Source organism: Arvicola amphibius, chromosome 3 (assembly GCF_903992535.2).
Source record: "Arvicola amphibius chromosome 3, mArvAmp1.2, whole genome shotgun sequence".
Taxonomy (NCBI): Eukaryota; Metazoa; Chordata; class Mammalia; order Rodentia; family Cricetidae; genus Arvicola; species Arvicola amphibius.
In genome coordinates, this window is record NC_052049.1 from 35,048,283 (window position 1) to 35,070,096 (window position 21,814).

Consider the following 21,814-nt stretch of genomic DNA (forward strand, 5'->3'; position numbering starts at 1 on the left):
GGAGAGGAGCGCACACTTTATGGCTCACAGGGACGTCGAACCTAGAGATCTTCAAGCTCTGCCTTCCTTTGTCTCTTGGGGCGAGCAAGGCCGACAGGACTGCCAAGGCTAACTGAGCATGTAAGAGCGATCCTTGCCTGGCTGGCATGTGCAGGCTGTGAGCTAAATGCAACTCAGAGAGGCGGCTATAAATAGCCATTCATTGTCAGCGTGTGTGAGAAAAGACGAGAGTGAGTGTGTGCTGGTCTGATTCAGGCCCCATTAAATGGCTGTGTGGACAGGACTGTAAACGAATCGGCTGGGATTGGAACAAGAGTCCGCAGGCACTGCCAGGGACTTGACACTCACGGAACGGAAGCTGTTCAACGCTGGACTCGCCTCTGCTATGGCAAAAATCATATTGAGGCACCTCATAGAGACCCCAGTGCGCTATCAGGAGGAGTTTGAAGCTCGAGGCTTGGAAGACTGCAGACTGGATCATGCTCTCTATGCGCTGCCCGGGCCAACCATCGAGGACCTGAGGAAAACCAGAGGCACGCCCCAGGCTCTTGTGGGGGACTCAGCCTCCACCGAGATGCCACCCGGACAAGGCAAATCCCGCTTCCAGATCTTGCTGGATGTGGTCCAGTTCCTGCCCGAAGACATCATCATCCAGACCTTCGAGAGCTGGCTGCTGATCAAAGCGCAGCACGGAACCAGAATGGACGAGCACGGGTTTATATCCCGGAGTTTCACCCGACAGTACAAACTGCCAGATGGCGTCCAAACCAAAGATTTGTCTGCCATCCTCTGTCACGATGGGATCTTGGTGGTGGAAGTAAAGGATCCAGTCGGGACCAAGTAAAATTGGTTCTTGTTCACATTGCAGGATGTGATGGAAGACAGTGGCACGCCCGGATGTTTAGCTTTTGAGAGGGTTTTGCTGTAACTTATATGAGGATTAAAAGCTTACCCACAGTTCTTGGTATGTGGAGGTTGTCTTTCTTATCGGTGGTCAGAAAGGAAGGCTTTCGAATGTGTCTGAAGTGATTCTACTTTTACAAGGAAATCACCAGAGAACTAGCGGACTCGAGTTTGGTCCTAGAGAGGACCCCAGCATTGTTCCTTGGTGAGTCTAACAGTCCAGAGAGGCACTTGTCTGCTCCATGGCAAAGCAGCCATGTTCAGTAAAGAGATTATATTCTTACTCATTTCATGGAAGGTCTCTGTACTGCTGGAAAGAGTTGGGGGTCCCTTCAAGAAGGATCTTTTACTTCTGTGAATTTTACTTAAAGAGTACCCTTGTTGTAAATATAGTCAGACAGGTAGAATGCCGTGCTCGGAGCTGGGTCTGAACCTAGTTAGGAGTCACTCCAGTTCTTGCTCCTCCCCCAAGCATCAGAGAGAATTTTCAGTTAGCTTGGTTTTAAAAAGTTCCAATCCAGACCTCACTCAGTTTTTAACAACTAAACTGAACCAGGACTTTTGATCATAGACAGCGTATATTACTTGTGTGTTTCATTTGTTGACTCATAGTGTATATTGTCTCATAAGTTAGGTGTAAGAGACTAAAACATTGAATTGCTGAATTTAGTAAGTCTCAATCCTTGCTATGACAAAGCAGAGATAGCAAGCGTCACGCATCTGCTGTCTGCTGGTGTAAAGTTTTAAATAGCCCTGGGCCGTTGAGGACACCCGAGCTCACGCAGCCATCTGAGTTCACACAGCGCATGCTCGTCACGACTAGACTAGCGCCTCTGTTCTCCCCCAGGGCCGCTTTGGCAGCGTGAGCTGGTGGTGGTTAAGAATTTCAGCTTTGGGAGGCTCGCCTTCAACAGCTGCACACAGGCATTTCGAGTATTTGCTATCTCATCCCGTACATTCGAAATACTCCTGTGGAGGAAGCGGCTGTTTTTATATCGCTGACGCGGAGCCCCGGGACAGTGCTAAGAATAGCAGGAGAACGACACCCCTATCACGGTGGACAGTTCTGTCACTGCGCAATTCCATCCTGCCTCCCTTGGAGTCAAGTTAAAACAGGGAAGACAGGAAGTGAATCAATCAGGGAGTGAGTCAGTCAAAAATCAGAAATCAAACTCTGAGAAGGCCATTGCTACTTTTTAACAACACTGAAGGGATTTGGAAGTCATCTGTTTATTTGAAGTTCATGTCCACGGCCAACATTCAGGGTGTGAGGCCTAGGATGAGACATCACTGTTTGAGAAATTTAATCTCCCAGGTCAGCGCTGTGGCACAACACTAACAGGTGGGAGTGGGTTGCCAGATCTGGGGAAAGGATTAGAAGTGGGGCACAATCTGATCCCCACTGAACATTGTTGCCATCAGAGTAATCACATAACCAGTCGTGTTTGAGAAACAACAAACCCCTTGAGGCCTTTCATCTGGTGTTGATTTTCCTCTAGATTACACCTTCCTTCTACCCCTGAGGATTTTTTATTTTTGCCTTCAAAAATTAAAATTCAACACATCATCCTGTTAGCCCTTTATTTTCCCCTAAGATAAAATTCAAAGGCATACATGGCTATTTTAGGTTTTCAAACACTATGAAAAGTAAAGCAATTTGTTGTCAACCACCATGAATATCTAGTTCACGTTCCCTTATCACTTTTGACAAAATAAAGAGTTGTCTTTGCATGAAATCTGGCACCCCGACTGCCTTGTCCCCGCTGTCATCAACTCAAGCCCATTCTCTGCACCTCTTAACCCCATAGGCTTCATTCGCTGATGATGGCCACACTGTTCTGACTTCCAGTTGGTTTCACCCAATGAGTGAGGAAGAGACCTGGTCAATCGTTCTCATCAACTTAGACCATGAAAGCCAATATATGGACAAGTTCAACAGAACCGAATCATCATATACGGGCTGCCCCTCCCCCAGTGACACCCACTGTGGAACAGAGGGAATGTAGCTAGCGCACGGGAGGAACAAGCTCAGGGGCTTGCTTTTCTGCTTGCTTCCACAGGGCAGCAGACAGAGACTTCTCTGTGGCCAGTGCCCCCCAGCTGACAGGCTCCCCAGAGCTATTCCCAGTCCTATGGGGCTCAGGGGTTATAACACTGGTCCCATCAGCTGAGGGTGTGGCTTTCTCACCTTCTTGTCCTGGGCCCTACTCCAGTTCCCTGTCTCTGTCACTCTTTCATAGATGGTGCGCTCGTTAAAGTTTCTTGAGCAATAGAATTCTGTATCTGATCAGAGTCTGGTGTGCTTGGCATTTTATATGATAAGAAGAAAAATGAGGAGGAGGAGGAAGAGGAGGAGCAGGCGCAGAAGATTATATTTGCAGCCAGGAAGCTTCTTGAGAATGTACTTTTAGAAAAAAAGTAGGCATTCAAACAGAATTCCACAGATACCTTTTGAAATACAACCCTGCTTAACGCAGTGCTATTCCAATCATACTTATCATTAGACCAAAAAAAAAAAAAAAAGTGAAGTCTACTATCTTGTCTCAAGGATGTTTTCAGCAAATAGTTACAAAACACTTCTTGGCCTGACCCTTCCTGGGAAGATTTTGGACGTGAGGAAGGAAAGTGGCCTTGGTCAGGGACTTTGACTCTGCTTTCATCCTATCTGTTGGGCTGAAGCATCTGGTTCAGGCAGTCACAGTTTCCTGCTCCAGAAACGGATTCCTGTAGATGCACAGGCGCTGCTGTTGAAAATATTCTCTGGTGAGGACAGGGGTGGTGGGTAGCCGCATGTATGGAAGACCGATGTGTTAAAACAGCTAAATAGCTTCTGTGTGGACAATCTAAAAAGTAAACAGCCACAGAGAGCCAATGATTTGAACAATTCCAGTGGCGCAGGATTCCTATTTGTTCTTATTAAGGATCTGAAATGTCCTTATCGATATTCTTATTAATGATATGAAAACTCCTGGTAGTGGAATTTAGCATGTCAAAACTTACTTTTGGAAACAAACGATTTACAACCTCGGGTTTAAAAAAATCTTCAAGCTTGACAAAAATCTGTTTTCCACCAAAAGCTGTTGTTCTCTTTAGCAGCTACTAAGTAATAAGGTGGAAAGACGGTTAAAATATTGGTTCGCTATATTAACTTAGAGTTTATACCCTTTCTTTTCTTTCTTTCTTTCTTTTTTTTGGATAGGGACTTGTTACGCATTCAGAATTTTCCTCTCTCAGCCTCGGTGACTGGGCATACAGGCATGACACAGGCGTGCGGTACCAGGCTGGATTCTCACCTACTACAGACAGAAAGTCTTTGTCTTAGTCAACTAGTTGGCTAGATGTTCCCACAAAACAACAGATGTGTTTTAATCTGAAAAAAAATAGATGGCTCCATGCGACTGGTGGTTACTTTTCCTGTGTGTTTAATAGACTGTGTTTACACAAATGCCATCCCGCTAAAGGCTGTTTTCCAGCCTGAAGGACAAAGACACCAGGCATCCAGTGTGTGAGGCTCCATAGTCCCCATGACACCATTCTTTGTGGCCTGTCACTCAATGCTCTGTGTGCTTCATGTCTGTTTTTCTTGGTGGTCAGTAGAAACATAGATTAGCATATTAAAGTCAATACAAAAAGGTCATTTTCAGGCTCTAAAAATAATGGGAGCCTGATGGAGGAGTGTCTATGTGTTACTTTCATTATTAATAAAGATACTGCCTTGGCCCTTTAAGAGAACAGAAAATTAGGTAGGCGGAGTAGACAGAACAGAATGTTGGGTAGCAGGCAGTGGGTAGACGCTTCAGGCAGTCGTCATATGCAGTCGCCGTGCTTCTCCTCTCTGAGATGGACGCAGGTTAAGATCTCTCCTGGTAAGCCACCCCTCGTGGTGCTATATAAATTACTAAATATGGGTTAAAGCAAGATATGAGAATCAACCAATAAGAAGCTACAGATAATGGGCCAGGGGCCGGGCAGTATTTAAATGAATACAGTTTCCATGTAATTATTTTGGGTAAAGCTAGCCGGGTGGGGGCACTCAGCCCCGCCGTTCCCGTCTACAGATTGGCGCTCCAACGTGATGGACTAAATCCACTTACAAACTGAAAAAGCTTTAAATAAAGGAGAAAGAGAGTTTAATACAGCTTTTTGCTGTTTGCCTGGACTTGCCATAGAGATTTCCTGTTTCGGCAATAGCGGCAGAGAAAAAGCTGAGTCATTTAAAAATGCGCTTCCTTGTGCTGTGCTGCCAGCGCGAACTCTGGCTTTAAAGCATTTCAGTGGCTTTTATGGATATTTGTGTTCCCGCTTGGGATCGGAAGGGGAGTGCGATGAGACCGGGCCAATGGCTCCCTGCTCCCTGCCTGCACCTGGGCAGATGGCGGAATCAGGCTTAGGTGAGCAGGAGAACATGGCGGATTTCTGCCGCCATACAGAGAGATGTTTCCAGACTGCACAGTGCTCTGCGTGTCAGATTTGGTTGTAACTTGGATGAAAAGAGTTTTTGTGCTGCACGCTCAGTCTAAGAGTTAAAGTGCTGAGTGCGGCTCCTACCTGGCGGCCCCAGAGCTAGCAGAAAATGGTACGTCCTCCATTTTGAAATTGGAGAGAGGTGGAGCCAACATCCAGAACAGTCCGGCGGCTCTGCAGCTCAGAGGTGCAACTGATTCAGAGTCACAAGCGGCTCCGCCATGTTGGACTGGGCGTGGCAAGCTCACAGTACCTGTTTTTTACCTAGGAATGTCACAGCTTAGAGTCTTAAGTGCTTAGCGATTTAAAGGCGCAAATCAAACATGTTTCTGGACAGTAAAAAAAATTACAGATTCACAATAAAAAAGATTCAGACATAGAAGGCCTTTAAATGGCTCACAGTGTTGGATGAATGTACGTAGGCTTGAGAGAGAGAGAAGAAAATATAGAGAATAAAGTTAATGCCTTTAAAAAAAGGGTAAAGTGTTTAAAGAGACAGAATAAAGTAAAGTGATAGAGTAAAAATAAGCCACGTAAAAATGGAAAATTCACAGAGAGTCTGGATTGTGTATTTTATTGTGTTTTCTTTGAAATTTTTGACTGTAAAGGAGCTAAGTACAGAGAGACATTTCATTATATGGGCTGCCAGGCTAGACTAGAATGGACATCTTAATGGTATGACTTCAGAATTTGGATCTAAGAACATGATGCTTTGGAAAAGAGTTTCTTCTTTTGTTTTCACAGAGGATGAGACTCTGTGGATTGCTTCTATCCCAGTATGGTATGATAGACCACACCCTCCTGAAAGGTTGCTGTGAACATCTTCAAAAATCACTTCACTCAACTGCTGACTGAGATAAACCTGACACACAGGTTACACCATGAAAGATCTGATTAACAGCGCCCCCACTCAGCAGGAAGCAGTTTGGAGAGAAAAAACTGTGCCCATATTCCCAAATATTGTTCATAAATGTTCTTTTACATTTAAAGGGGGATATGATATAGATAGGATTAATTTGCATTGGTATGGATTTTAAGGTCAATTTTGTTATATGTATGTCTTTCTGATCTTGATTAAGCTATTGTGATTGTGTAGTTCATTTTAAAATGTAATGTATAATTAGGAAATATAGGTTGTTAATGGATAATCATCGATAATAGTCAATCTTATAGTCATGTTAGTTAGGTTTTCTAGATATATAGAGATATATTTTAGTTAAATAGGCATTCTTCATATCTTTCAAAGGCTACAGAATATGGCATTTTAAATGTTTTTAATAACTTAGGGTTTTTCATGACAATGAGACACGCCTGCTCCTGGCAGCACCAATCTACTTCAAGAGGAAGATGGGCATCAAAGAGGTTCCTTATGGAGTTTGATAGCCATTTGGTCAAGAAACTGCCTGGACTGTTGCATAAACTGGACACAAAGAACCCACAGAGAGAGGACTGCTGAACTTGCCTAAAGGTGAGATAGTCTCTCAGGGTTCCTGATTCGTGAAAGAGTCTGGGAGACGTTCTGCAGGACACAGCAGAAAGTGACTGAACTGTCTTTGGAATTTTTCTGCTTCATGGAAATGTCTGCTGGATACTATGGGCCTGAAGCCTGAAGATGGATGCCCCAACAGTACAGAGGAACTTTGGGTGACTGTCCAGGCAGCGAGTTGTCTCTCATTTCTAGAGTTTTATAAGTTACTTATTTCTTATTTACTTAGGTAGCATTATATCCTTCTGGAGTCTTTGATGGAGTTGAAGAATAAATAGGTAGTTATAGTTTTCCTTAGTTATGATAAAAGATAAAATCGATATAAATATTGTAACTGTAATTCTTGCTTGATAACTCTTGTTACATGTAATTTTACTATGTTAAAGTTAAAGCCTTTCTTTTTTGTTTAAACAGAAAAAGGGGAAATGATGGAGGAGTGTCTATGTGTTACTTTCATTATTAATAAAGATACTGCCTTGGCCCTTTAAGAGAACAGAAAATTAGGTAGGCGGAGTAGACAGAACAGAATGTTGGGTGGCAGGCAGTGAGGAGACACTTCAGGCAGTCGCCATATGCAGTCGCCATGCTTCTCCTCTCCGAGGTGGACGCAGGTTAAGATCTCTCCTGGTAAGCCACACCTTGTGGTGCTACACGGATTACTAAATATGGGTTAAAGGAAGATGTGAGAATTAGCCAATAAGAGGCTGAATCTAATGGGCCAGGCAGTGTGGTGCTACACGGATTACTAAATATGGGTTAAAGGAAGATGTGAGAATTAGCCAATAAGAGGCTGAATCTAATGGGCCAGGCAGTGTTTAAATGAATACAGTTTCCGTGTAATTATTTTGGGTAAAGCTAGCTGGGTGGCGGGACGCAGCCCGCTGCTCCTTCTACAGAAGCCAACATTTTTTTTTTCCATGTATTTCCAGGTTATGTTGTTCTGTTCATACATTTTTGTGGCTTGTCATTATAAATGTATATAACTGTAAGTTAAAAATTAATAATTTCTCTGTGTTAAATTGTTCCCTAAGTTATTATGGAAGCCTGCTTCCTTTTGGAAGCTTTAGCTTTAATCTGTGTTAAGCGAAGTACCACTTCCTAGTCCGTTAGTGCCACCGTATCTTCCTGCTCTACATTCAGTGTGATAGTGTGGTTTCTGGTGCTTTCAGTTTATTTGTTTTTTTTTTCACTGCCAGGGAAATTGCACTTAACAAACAAAACAAAAAATCGATGATGAAAGCTTAGAAATATGTTACTCTTCTAGGGCTCATTTAACATATTTCAGTCCTATAGAGTGGGGATGTGTTCTGTTAATCTATGTAGAAAACACAACTAGGAAAATATTCTCAAAAACATTTGGACTACACAAAGTGATAGGTCATATTTATTAAACTCCCATGTGTTTTATGCCAAGGGTTTGACTCCTTATATGAAGTCAAATATCCTAGTTTATGTGGGATGTCCCAACTTCTCTGTGAAGTCTCGTGTCCTGAGAAATCCCTTAGGGTGAGCCTGATCCACTGGCTCCTCTATATCTGCATCTCATCTAATCTTCAGAACTATAACATAATGTGTGTTGCATGCATGTGTTGAGATATCACATAGTACCACATAAAATAATTACACTTAACACAAATTTTAAATGTTTCACTGAGAATGTCAACTACTCTGATTTAACCATTGTATACTATGTATGTATCAAATGATCACTGTGTCTCACAAATCCACACAATTAAAACATAAAAATGCCCAAAACAATCCCCAAGGGCACAGCATGGGTACTATAGCTGTCCCCATTCTGCAGATGGGAAATTTAGGTGAGCAAACTGCCCAAAATTTTCCAGCCTAGAGAGTGACAAATCTAGATCTCAAATTCCTAACTGTCTAAATTTGTTTCCTTTCAAAGTGTACCTCCCTAGTTATTCTGGTCTTGGCCATGAAGCCATAGGTTTCCTTATTTTGTCCTTATCCCTGGGATCACATTGTTCTATGAACTTCATACCAAAAAAGCTATTTCAAATCTGCTGTTGCATTTAAAAAACAGTTACACAAGAAGCTGGTTATATCTCATTCAATAGCAACAGAAAATTGAAGGCACACTGAGTTTTCCAGAGTCTTGAAATGTTTATTTTGGGAAATGAAGGACGCTGACCTTGGAGAGAAAATACAAGAATACAGAGAAACCTGACCCTGGAAGGATCAGTGTTAAGAGGGACAGGAGATGCCACTCAGCAGCTCGAAGAGCAGAGCAGTCGATGCAGTGTGTCACGGGGTGCCACGATCCATCTATCCAAAGCCATAGGCAGAAAGGACAACTCCCATCAAAGACAAGCACAGAGAGCCTGCTCTGGAGGAGAGGGCAGAGGACTACTTCTCTCTTGATGAGCTGGGGTCTAAGAACCTTCTGGCATCTTTAATCTCCCTCTCTTCTGTACTGCATTGGAAAGAATGGGAGCTGACGTTACATCGATATTTCCAAAGCCCTTTTACGTTCTGCTTCTTGGGTTCAGAGGTGATTCACCTTGCTACTGTGAATCTGCCAGACTTCCTTCAAATATGAGTGTGATTACAAAAGAAAGAAAACAAGAACCATCTTGTCCCACAGACGGCTCTAGAAGTGAAAAAGTCTGCTAACTCTGCAGGAGGGAAAAGGGTTGAGTCTTAAATATCTTAAGGGCACTTCTGGACTCTATTTTAGGAGGTGGCAACTGAGAAGGGAAGAAAGGGAGAAAAGAGCTACTTTTAGCTTTATCTGCTGCAGCTGGGATAGAGCCTTTGCGAGGAGAGAGGACATCACAGATCGACTTGCCATGAACTTGCTTCCACCTTTACTCTGTGAGTTGCTACATCTCACAGGAAAATTCAGCTGTCAGGAAGATCTGGGCTGCTCTGATACCTCGCACGGATATATCAAACAGAAGAAGAGAAAGTAAAAGACACAGATAGTGGTCTCCCACAGAAACTGCTCTGTAGGCCCACAAGGGCTGAAGAAGAGCACAGCGGGTGGGCCGCTGTGGTTTCCAGCTGGGATGTTCTGTTCACAAAGACCCACATGTTAAGGGCTTGGCTCCCAGGCTGGGATCCTTGGAAGGTGACAAAGAGTTTAAGAAGTGGGGCCTCAAGGGAGGTTTTTGGTCACCAGGGGAATCCCGTGGAGAATACAGTGAAACACTGTCCCTGCTCTTTCTGCCTTTGAGGGAAACAGTTTGCTTCACTATGTGTTGGAGCCATGATGTGGGCCTCAGGCCCAAAACAATGGTGCTGACCAGCTACAGAATGATACCTCCAAAACTCTGAGCAAAACGAATCTGTTCTCTTTCTAAACTGATCTGCTCAGGCCTTTTGTCACACTAAAGGAAATCTTAACACACCCCGTGTACCTGCCAGCTTCCTTCCAAGTGGAAATGGCCAGGGGTTAAAGGGAGTTTGGCTTTTGCATAATAAAGAAATACAAAATTCTAGAGAAAGGAATCGTGCTTACTGTGTGAGGCAGGAAGCAGTGGCGCGTGGAGCCCTTTCTGCTCAGGGAAGGAAACACATCCCTCTAGGTTCTGTTGCTCTACTAGAATCCCTGAGGCTGGGTAATTTACAACAGAAAGAAGCTGATTTCTGGCTTCTGGGTCTGGACTGGTAAACCCAGGGCCATTGTAGTGCTGCTTCCATTCTTCTTGAAAGCTGTAGCATCCCTCCTCAGGAGCCAATCACCTTTCATGGGCACCACAATGATAATCAGATTTCAGCCTGAGTTTCAGGGTGGGACCAACCTATTTAAACCTGCTTACCTTACAGCTGTGCTGACTGGCACTCAGCCTATCCTTTGCAGAACAAAGAATAACTTATATCCTTCCTTGCTGACACGTAGAGAGGAAGAAGGGGAACCCAATAAGGCACAGGGACCAGTCACTGTGAAGTACTGGAGTGAGACTCTCTTAAGTGGTGGACAAGCTTCATTGAAGGGGAAGCCTAGCCAATCACCTTGTTTTGTAAGGCGTGTCCCCCTTCGGCTAAAGGCGTGTCCCCCTTAGGCTAATACTGACTTATAAAATCTTGGCTCTTTGTTTTCCTGCGCTCCTCGCTGGAACCTTGGATTTGTAAATTCCCTTTTCTTTCCTTTATTAAAAGTGAATTATATATATATTAAAGCTAGTCTGGTGAATCATAACTGCCGATCAACCACGCACCTTCACTTCATTAGCTATAGGTCAACTGCACGGCATAGCCTCAGTAACGCCAAAGAACTTGACCGAATATCGGCTGGTCTGGCAATCTTCCAGAGATGACAGCCCTGTGGTTGAGGGCTAAGAGTACTTCGACACAAGCAACTATTTTTAACTGATTTACTTCTGTCCATCTTTTCCCCAAACATTATACTTCATTACACATGCTCCAGGAAAGAGAAGGCATCTCCTAAAAAAAAAAAAGAAATAGCCTCACACAGAAGAAGATGTTTCCAGTTGTCCCCTTACCTACTTCTCCTCAGTTCCACACAAGTGGTTTATTCTTCAGATTATTCCAATAATATTCCAAGATTATTCTCAGATATTTTAAAGTAGGCTTCAAAGGCTTCATCTGTCCAGTGGTCTGCCTCTCTTACTTTGATTTTTCTGGTATTTCCTTCTTCTAGGAATGACTCATTGTATCCTGTGTTCTTGTCAATCTGTTTCCCCTTTCTCCACTTTCTTTCTCACATTCACTTCTTTTCCAGTCTCTGGTATTTCAGGCGGTGGCCTTTAGTGACCGGCAGTGCTTTGTTGGCCATCCTATAGAAAGCCCCTTGCCGCAGACCAGTGAAGGTGACTGACCACTTGATCTAGCACATAACCTGGGGAGATAATCTACGGATACAAACATGGAGGGAAGAGCACCTGGGGTCAGAAGCTGCTTGCTGGGCCGCTATTGCTTTTTAACTAGCAATGGGTGAGGGGAATGAAAATTCAGGTAAAGCCAATGGGGCCCTAATCAATGACGAGCAAGAGCAAGAGCCTAACTACCTGAGCAACCAAAGGGACAATGAGAGTGAGTGAAAGAGATTTTAAAGACAATATTAAAAATCAAATACATCCTAAGAGTCATACGCTCTTAAGGTTGTGTGTAGACTCCACTTTGTGTGGGGCTTGGGTGGGAAAGCTTCAGAATTGAAGGGTTTGAATTGGGGGAAAGTCACGGCAAGTGACGGCCTAGTCTGCTGCAGACTGACTGACAGAATAGGAGGAGACCTCGAGGAAGTAACAGCAAGACTTCTGGGAAGCATCCTGCCACTCTTAAGTGCAGGGTTGAGGGATCCTACTGCAGACGAGACCTAACAGGGCTTCTCACTCGTGTTCTTGCCCAAAACTTGCCATAGAAGTGAGGAGGTATCAGTCTGGACCAAACACACAGACTCCGCTGTGCTCCCTCACTGTTCCAGGAAAAGTTTTCTTCTTTTATCTTCTGGTGATCCTTGAGCACGCCAGTGTCCTTGGTAAAAGATAATGCTAGAATAGCGTGCCACGAATCTCTGCTAAGACAGCCGTCGATGACTACGGATCCATTTTATGTCTAGAAGTTGTGCAGAGAATGATCAGTTGTCTCTTTACGTTCCCTAGGGAGGATTACTGCTTCCAGTAACACTCAATGACTAGTTGACAGGTCTGTAAGACCACTCCAGAAACCAGACACCTCTATCCTAATTCATTCTGATGCAAATCATGGAACCGAGATTTTATTACAAAATGAAGGGAGTAGGAAATCCAAGAGCCTTGTAAGTGGCTATTTAGAAATTCAGACTGAAACCCATTCTTTGTGTTTTCATTCAGCAGTGGTTACATCTGAGGACTCACCATGGTGTGTGAGCACTCACTGTGGTGTGTGAGCACTCACTGTGGTGTGTGAGCACTCACCTGGTGTCTGAGCACTCACTGTGGGGTCTGAGCACTCACTGTGGTGTGTGAGCACTCACTGTGGTGTCTGAGCACTCACTGTGGGGTCTGAGCACTCACCTGGTGTCTGAAGCACTCACCTGGGGTCTGAAGCACTCACCTGGTGTGTGAGCACTCACTGTGGTGTGTGAGCACTCACTGTGGGGTCTGAGCACTCACCTGGTGTGTGAGCACTCACTGTGGTGTGTGAGCACTCACTGTGGGGTCTGAGCACTCACTGTGGTGTGTGAGCACTCACCTGGTGTCTGAGCACTCACTGTGGGGTCTGAGCACTCACCTGGTGTCTGAGCACTCACCTGGTGTCTGAGCACTCACTGTGGGGTCTGAGCACTCACTGTGGTGTGTGAGCACTCACTGTGGTGTCTGAGCACTCACCGTGCTGTCTGAGCACTCACTGTGGGGTCTGAGCACTCACCGTGGGGTCTGAGCACTCACCGTGGTGTCTGAGCACTCACCGTGGTGTCTGAGCACTCACTCTGGTGTCTGAGCACTCACTCTGGTGTGTGAGCACTCACTGTGGTGTGTGAGCACTCACCGTGGTGTCTGAGCACTCACTCTGGTGTCTGAGCACTCACTCTGGTGTGTGAGCACTCACTGTGGTGTGTGAGCACTCACCTGGTGTGTGAGCACTCACTGTGGGGTCTGAGCACTCACTGTGGTGTCTGAGCACTCACTGTGGGGTCACTGCATCCCGACTTCCTTGTAGACAGTAGGGCCTCAGGGTTTTGTTTTTAAAGGATCAATGTTGCTGACACAGAACATAGCAGATGCAAAAATGCAAAGTGAGTCGTCAGTCAGTCAAGGTCCTGCATCTCCAGCTCTCTCACCAGCTTGTCCTCCAAGCACTGCTTCCTGAACCGCTGATGCAAAAATGCAAAGTGAGTCGTCAGTCAGTCAAGGTCCTGCATCTCCAGCTCTCTCACCAGCTTGTCCTCCAAGCACTGCTTCCTGAACCGCTGAAGAAAGGGCCCCAGAGGAGGATTGTCAGCAAAGCTATGGTGTGGCCAGCGGTTTGAGAAGGTTTCCCGCAGCTGCTGTGTGAAGGAGAGCCTGGAGTGAGAGTCTGGACCTGGAGACATGACTCAGACACTCACCTAGGACTGTTTAATCCCACAAACAAGAGCAGAGGATGGGTCTGGATCTGGTTGCTTCTTGTCCTTAGACCCATGGTCTCTCACACGCCACTCCTGTCCGGATAGTCTATGGTTCCTACATTATCAGAGTAGAGAGCAAGTGCCCTGCAAATAGATGGCATGCACGAGGAACTGCTTGGGGGAGCTGGGGTTGAGGCTGCCCACTAAATCATGGTTCCCAAGAGGTTGGAAGATGGAAGCTACTTAAGGCTGAAAGTCCTGGGAGTTGAATGTGAGTAGGGTCACATGTGGGTGGGGCTTTGATCTTGTCTCAGAATGTGACGGCATTGAGCAAAAATGTGGCGCACATCCAAAGACGTGGACATCAGGCTGCCAGATCGGGCCTGAGCTTGCAGATGGGGAGGAGTCTCTCACCAGGAACGTTCCACTTGGAAGCAAATCTCTCGTCAGATGTTGCTGTCCACTGTCAACTGTCCATGCTGAGTACAGGCACCTCAGTCTCACGAAGCGCTCGTCCAGCCTCTCCTCCGTGGGCGTGGCCTGCAGGAGATGTGGGGAGATGGGTATATGTGAACCAGACCACATATTATCTGCTATTGGGGTGGGGAGAAGAAGCCATGGAAGTAGCCTTAAAGCTAAAGTTTTTGAATCTTAAGGACAGGAAAGTTGTTGCATTTTAATAGCTAGCGGTAACTATTATAACAAGTGGCAGTTACCCCAAGAAATTTTAAGGTTGGGCAGAAATCAGTAAGGAAATCCGCCTTCCTTGGAAAATGGGATTTTGTCATAGTAGTTATTGCCATAAAGTTAGCACGCTCATGAAGAGGCCCGGAACAAGTCACCCGAAGTATGTCATTTTCAAAAAATGCTTGAAAAACAACAAATAAGGGAAGAACCGACCTTGTTTCTTTCTGTGTGTTTCTCTGTCTCTCTGTGTCTGTCTCTCTGTCTCTGTATATCTGTCTCTGTGTATCTAGCTCTCTGTCTCTCTCTGTGTGTGTCTCTCTCTGCTGTCTCATGTCTTCCTCTGTGTGCTTGTCTCTGTCTCTCTGTCTCTGTCTCTGCGTGCCTCTCTCTGTCTCTCTTTCTTCCTCTGTCTCCATCTGTCTGTCTCCCTCTTGCTTGTGTACTTGCATGTGTGCATGTGGGGAGAGGGCGGAGTCAGACAACAACTTCTGAGCGTTGGTCCTTGCCTTTCTTCTTGTTTGAGATGGGGTCTCTTTGCTGTCCACTGTTACATATCTGGTCTAACTGGCCCATGGGATTCCCAGGTTTCTCCTGTCTCCACTCATGCATGTTGCCATAGGAACACTGATATTACAAATGTGCACTACAGTGCCAAGCTTTATGTGGTTTGTGGGGATTTGAACTTGGGTCCTCATGGCTGCATGGCAAGTGTTTTCCTCACTGAGCCATCTCCCTAGCCCTGTCTGTTGTTTTAGCAGAAGGTGATGTCATTAAGTAAAAGATGCCCTTGCTGCAGAATGAACATGGTCACTCTTGTGGTGGATGGGAAGTGGAGGCCAGCGGAAATCAACACAAGCATGTCTGTCAAAGCAACTTCCTTGCCCAGTTACCCAGTCTAGCTCCAGCCCTGTCCTAGTTAGGGTTTCTATTGCTGTGAAGAGACACCATGACCATGGCAAGTCTTATAAAGGAAAACATTTAATTGTGGTGGCAACTTACAGTGTCAGAGGTTTAGTCCATTGTCATCATGGCGGGGAGCATGGCATCTGGAAGTATGGCAGTCTGCAGGCTGACATGGTGCTGCAGAATTCTTAATGCAAAGGCAATAAGAAGTGAACTGAGACCCTGAATGTATCTTGAGCATATGTGAGACCTTAGAGCCCACCTCCACAGAGATACACTTCCTCCAACAAGGCCACACCCACTCCAACCAAGCCACACCTCCTAATAGTATCACTCCCTTTGGTGACCATTTTCTTTCAAGCCACCACATTCCACTCCCTGGCCGCCAAAGGCCTGTAGCCATATCATAACGCAGAAATGCATTCAGTCCGACTTCAAACACCCCCATAGTCTATCACACTCTCTACAACGCTTAAAAGTCCAAAGTTGAGAGTCTCTTCCGAGATTCATGTAATCTCTTAACTGTAATCCCCTATAAAACCAAAATCAAAAAACAGGTCACATACTTCCAACATCTAGTAGCACAGGATATAAGTTATCATTCCAAAACACAGGGAAGGGAGCATAGTGAGGAAACACCAAGAACAGCTGGGCAAGCTCTCCCCACTCCGCAGCGCCATGTCTGATGTCAAAACACTCTTCAGATCTCCAGCTCCTTTCAGCTTTGTAGTCTGCAGCACACTTCTCTCTCTCGGGCTGGTTCCATTCCGTGGCAGCAGCTCTCCTCAGCAGCTCTCCTCAGCAGGTCTCCTCAGCAGGTCTCCTCAGCAGCTCTCCTCAGCAGATCTCCTCAGCAGGTCTCCCACAGCTCTGGCAACTGCAGCGTCTTGGGTTCTCCAAAGCAATTTAGGCTTCAACCCCACAGCTTTATACAATGGCCTCTCCTAGGACTCCATTCAGGGATACCACTGACACATGCCTGGCCTCAGCAGCTTAGCTTAGCTGTGGAAGGAGATTCCGTAGCCTTTCTTCTAGCCTTGACTCTAAAGCCAGGACCACATGGCCAAAGCTGTCAAGTTCTGCTGCTTGCTTGAGCTGGACCATGGCCCCCTTGTTCAGTTACACCTTCACCAGCTTTCTGTTTTCCATGGTTTCCCCCACTGCCTGAGCTTGGCTGTTCTGGAACTCACTATGTAGAGCAGATGGCCCCAAACTCAGGGATCTGCCAGCCCCTGGCTTCCTAGTGCTGGGATTAAGGGTGTGCACAAGTCCCTTTGCCTTCTCATTTTTTTTTGTACTATGCTCTGTCCTTTTCAGTACAGACACTTTGTCTTTGACTCTTCTCTTACTTAGGAGGCGGACTCCCACAGCAGGTACATTTGGTCCATTTGCATGCCTTTTTCCTGTTAATCTGCATCAGATTAATTTAAACTGAAAAACACAGAAGACTGTGGTAAAATATTGTCTCTCCTATAAACTTGTGATCATTTTATTTGGGGTTTCTCCAGAGTACCTGCTACTTCATATTATAACCTAGCAGAATGAAACCGTGCAGGTGAATAGATTGTCCAGGAGAGGGTGCTGAGACTTTACAAAACCAGCGAAGGACCCGCCATTCCCTCAGCCTTCCAAGTACACAGATTTTTTTTTTTTTTTTTTTTACCTTAGGCACTGATATCCCAGAAGGACTGGTCTGTGCATGATAATGGGCTGTTCTGCTGGCAAACACTAAAATTCCTGTGTGCTAATGCTCTCATAGATGCTTTTGAGTTGATAGAATTAACTAACTTAATTGCCATTAGAATAAAGTCATAATTAAAAAGCTAAATCTGCATTAGCGGCATCTTTCAAGTAACAACAGCTGCTCTGTGATCCCAGAAGAGAAGGGAAATCAAAATACTCAATGGCGGCTTCTAGCCCAGTGGTTCTCAACCTCCCTAATGCTGTGGCCCTTTAACACAGTTCCCTCCATGTTGTGGGGACCCCTGACCATAAAATCATTTCACTGCTACTCCATTATTGTAATTTTGCTACTGTTATGCATCATAACATAAATGTCTCTATTTCTGATGGTCTCAGGCGAACCCTATGAAAGGGCCATATGACCCCCATGGTGTTGCGATCCACAGGCTGAGAACCTCTGTTCTAGATGGAAAGAGTCTGAAGTCCGATTCAACTGAAATGAGTGTGTGAGATACGCAATTACATGAATCCTTATGCCCGTTCTTCCTCTCAAATTCTGAAAGAGAAAGAATAGCTTCCTGCATTCACGTTTCATGGCATTAGTAAAGAAATTGCCTGTAAGCTGGAGGTGGAAGACCGTAGTTCTAGTCCTGTATCTGAAACAACCACCACCGGCAGGTCCTTTATCCATCTCTTTCTACATTAACGCTTAAGTAGGGTCTGGGGGAGAGGGCAGAATGTGTTTCACGCAGGGTGGATCTAGATGCCTTTTCTACTGAAACTGGTGTAACCAGGACCGACACCTCACCTGCCTTCTCCTGAAAGTATCAGCTGCACATTTATCGCCCTCTCCTAGGCAGGACAAGGGCTGTGGTATTATTCTAAGCTCACGATGATCTTAGTAAGCAGAGAGCAGGAAGGGAGAGTGTCTAAGACTGATGGTGTGCAGTGTATCACTGATCAGTTTCCAATGGAGCTGGGTTTTAGCATGTGGGCTAAATTAGATGCATGTCACTGCTGAAGGAAGCCACGTCTGTGGGAAAATGGAACATCGGCATAGCACAGCTTCATGCCATGTTATACAGCCAGGACCCCCTAGATGCTGCTTGTAAAACAGGCCCTTTCCTAAGCATATCCGTTTATGTCTTGATAATGAAAGAAAAGTTGGTAGAAAACGTCTAAGTCAGAAACACAACTTTTATTAAGTAAGTTGTCATGCTGGCCCTTAAACGATCCCACTAATCACATTCAAGTAAAACGGTGGGGACAAATCAGGTTAGAGGACAGCCTCCGACAGCTGTTCTTCGAGGATCCGTTCAGCTAGAAATTACGTTTAGTGTCGTTGCTGCTATTTATCTTTGAGTCCTTCTGACCTCCCAACCTCAAACTGAATCTCCAAATTGGATTTATGAAAAAAATCAAAGCTCCCATGAGGCATTTCTTGAGTCAAGAAATCAGGGAACTGGCATCATTAAGGACAGCCCTTTGCTCTTCCACATGCAATCGAGCTTTGCAGCCTGACGTTATGTGGTGGCTGTGCAATGCGGAGGAGGAAGGTATGGCGTCCTGAGCGACGCTTTCCTCATCAGTAAGCTGAGAGTAATTCACAGAATAAGACCCTGACCCAACCAGTGACAGTCACCTCAAATACAGAACATCCATGGAATTCATTAGAAACCGTCGACTTTAGATGACGTCAGGATGATGATGAGCTGGCCTTACAGACCTGGTCCCTTCCTGACAGACCTTTAGGAAACAGCACTCTTGGGGCTTGGTTCAAAGATAAAAGAAGACATAGTGCCCTCTGGTGGGAAATAGACAAAACAATCTAGAGACTGATATATATATATATTTTTTAATTTCCTGCCTGGAATTCAGGCTGAAATAAATCACAAAAATGAAATACGAAGTTAGGAAACCAAGTATTAATATATAGACATGGTTTGGGTACCATAAAACAATGAAGCTTATCTTATCCTTTCATTAGAGAAACACTGAAAACAACTCCAGGATCAAAGCCACAAACACTTTTTGCCAAAGAAACATGAGCCACTGTGACTGTCTTTGTATAAGTGATTGGGCTTTCCACCACAAAATTATTTCAGCTGGGCCTGATGATTCTTCCCAACTCTGCTGGACGCTGAGGGGAGGAGACATACTAATTCAAGGCGAGCCTGGGCAACTTCGTGAGACTCTCAACATAAAAAGTGAAACCGGGGCTGGGGTACTGCTGAGTATTGCAGTACTTGCTCACACGTGTGAGGTCCTGAGCTCAAACCCCGCTTCTTAGAAAGGATTTCAGTGTGATGGAAGAGAGACAGAAAGACTTCTTGCTGTCCATACGTGGTCCTCCCCCCCGCCAAATGGCTACTCGCAGCCTTTCTGATCTTTTCTGAGATGTCTGGTGTAGTCCTGCAATCCTGGCACAGGGGACTGAGGCAGGAGGACTGGGAATTCAAGAGCTGCCTGGTTTACACTGCAAGACCCTATCCTCGCCTTCCAAAAATTGTCATGGGACTGTCTCTAATGATGCTGCCTATGCTCGAGCTGTTACTTAAAGAACATTTCCCTTAGCTGAGTGTTACCGGGCTGGTTTGCATCCAGATTCTGACCCTTACAATCTCCTTACTGCTGCCCTTAACAGTCAGTCAGGACAGTGTAAAGTGGTGGTCAAAGGCAGACAGACACTCTGACCTCAGACTGGATTTCAATCCCAGCTTTAGCATTTATGGGTAGCGCGGGGCATGTTCTTCAGTATAAAACAGCATGTTGATACCAGTGGCTTCACAGTGCATCTAACGGAGGATGGTTACAACAGGGCTTATCCCCAAGAGACTCTTCTGGGCCTTCTGTAGATTCTATATATGATGGAGGAGGGTCATCTGTCTATCTGTTGTTTCATTGGCTAATTAATAAAGAAAACTGCTTGGCCTGATAGGTCAGAACATAGGTAGGCGGAGTATACAGAACAGAATGCTGGGAGGAAGAAGGCAGAGTCAGGCAGATGCCTCAGGCAGTCACCATGCCTCTCCTCTCCGAGACAGATGCAGATTAAGATCTCTCCTGATAAGCCACCACCTCGGGGTGCTACACAGATTACTAAATATGGGTTAAAGCAAGATATGAGAATTAGCCAATAAGAGGCTGAAACTAATGGGCCAGGCAGTGTTTAAATGAATACAGTTTCCATGTAATTATTTCGGGTGTAAAGCCAGCCAGGTGGTGGGACGCAGCCTGTCGCCTCACTACTACATATATACTATTGATTCAAGAGGTTATTGTTTATGTGAGGAAGAGTCCATGCAGGAAGGGCCCTCACTCTGTGTGTTGACTTTTAGGAAGAGAACATTTCCTTACAGGCCTCTGGCTTCTCTTCTATTCTTCCTAGAGAAGCAGGGGGTGTTAGGGCAGTGGACGGACTACGAGTACCCCATGAAGAGAAGGCAGAGCCTTTTCCAGCAGCTCTAGGTGGGTTTGTTCCTCGCTCTCTAGTAAGCCTACACTTCAACTCTGTTGATAATAAGGAGAGTGGCTTGTTTTCCACCCGCCAGCAGTATGCTACGGCTCTCTGCCTGGCCAGATCTCCGTCTGAGGATAACTTACATACATCAGCTAGTTCTTGAAGAGTGTGATAGAATTTGCCTAGGATGGTTTTCTAAGATGACCAAGACTGGAAACAAAGAGCTTTCTAAGATTTACAATAAATTATAGTAATATATAATTATAATAACATGTACAACTCTGGTCAAAGAGTAACTGCTATCTCTCTTTGATGAGGTGTGGTATCATAACCAAGCTATGGCAGTGAAATCAGTGAACAGTTCCTCAGCATCTGTTTTTCTAATTGTGTGGCCTAGTTGGCAAGAATGCTGTAGACACATTATGTGCATGTGTGTGCGGGATTATGTGTGTAATATATGTGTGCTGTGGAGTGGGGCCTGTGTGTGTGCATGTGTACATGTGTGTGTGTGCCCATGTGTGTGTGTGTATTCTCTTTAAAGCAACCCTATTTCCTTGGCTGGGCAGTGGTGGTGCACACCTTTAATCCCAGCACTTGGGAGGCAGAGGCAGGCAGATCTCTATGAGTTCAAGGCCAGCCTGGTCTACATAGTGAGTTCCAGGACACTGGGGACTACACAATGTCTCGAAAAACAAACAAATAAAACAAAAATCTCCCATACAACAACAAAAGCAACAACAAAACAAACAAAAAACCCAGCAACCCTATTTCCTCCATTTCGCAGCAATTGATACTGAAAGACAGAAGCAGCAGTCTGCCCAGCGTTGTATGATAGCTGATACTGGTGACTTCACAGGCTCTACAATCAGCTGGGAGACAAACCTCTGAACACGTCTTTGAGGGAGTTTCTAGACTGGGTTAAATTGAGTTAGGAAGATCCACCCTGAATACGGGCAGCACCATTCTGTGGCGTGGGATCTCAGACTGAACCAAAAGGGGGAAGCAAGCTGAGAACCAGTGTTCATCTCTCTGCTTCCCTGTGGATGCAGTGTTACCACCTCCCGCTCCTGCAGTGTTACCACCTCCCGCTCCTGCAGTGTGACCACCTCCCGCTCCTGCAGTGTGACCACCTCCCGCTCCTGCAGTGTGACCACCTCCCGCTCCTGCAGGGTGACCACCTCCCGCTCCTGTAGGGTGACCACCTCCCGCTCCTGCA

At 45.4% G+C, this 21,814-nt stretch overlaps 1 protein-coding gene across 1 annotated transcript; it reads left to right on the plus strand.

Annotated features, from left to right (window-relative positions):
- Window positions 1–385: 385 nt before the first annotated feature.
- On the plus strand, window positions 386–844 carry Hspb3 (heat shock protein family B (small) member 3). The gene has a single exon (XM_038321186.1). It carries the CDS (start codon window positions 386–388, stop codon window positions 842–844), a length of 459 nt encoding a protein of 152 aa, XP_038177114.1.
- The last annotated feature ends 20,970 nt before the right edge of the window (window positions 845–21,814 follow it).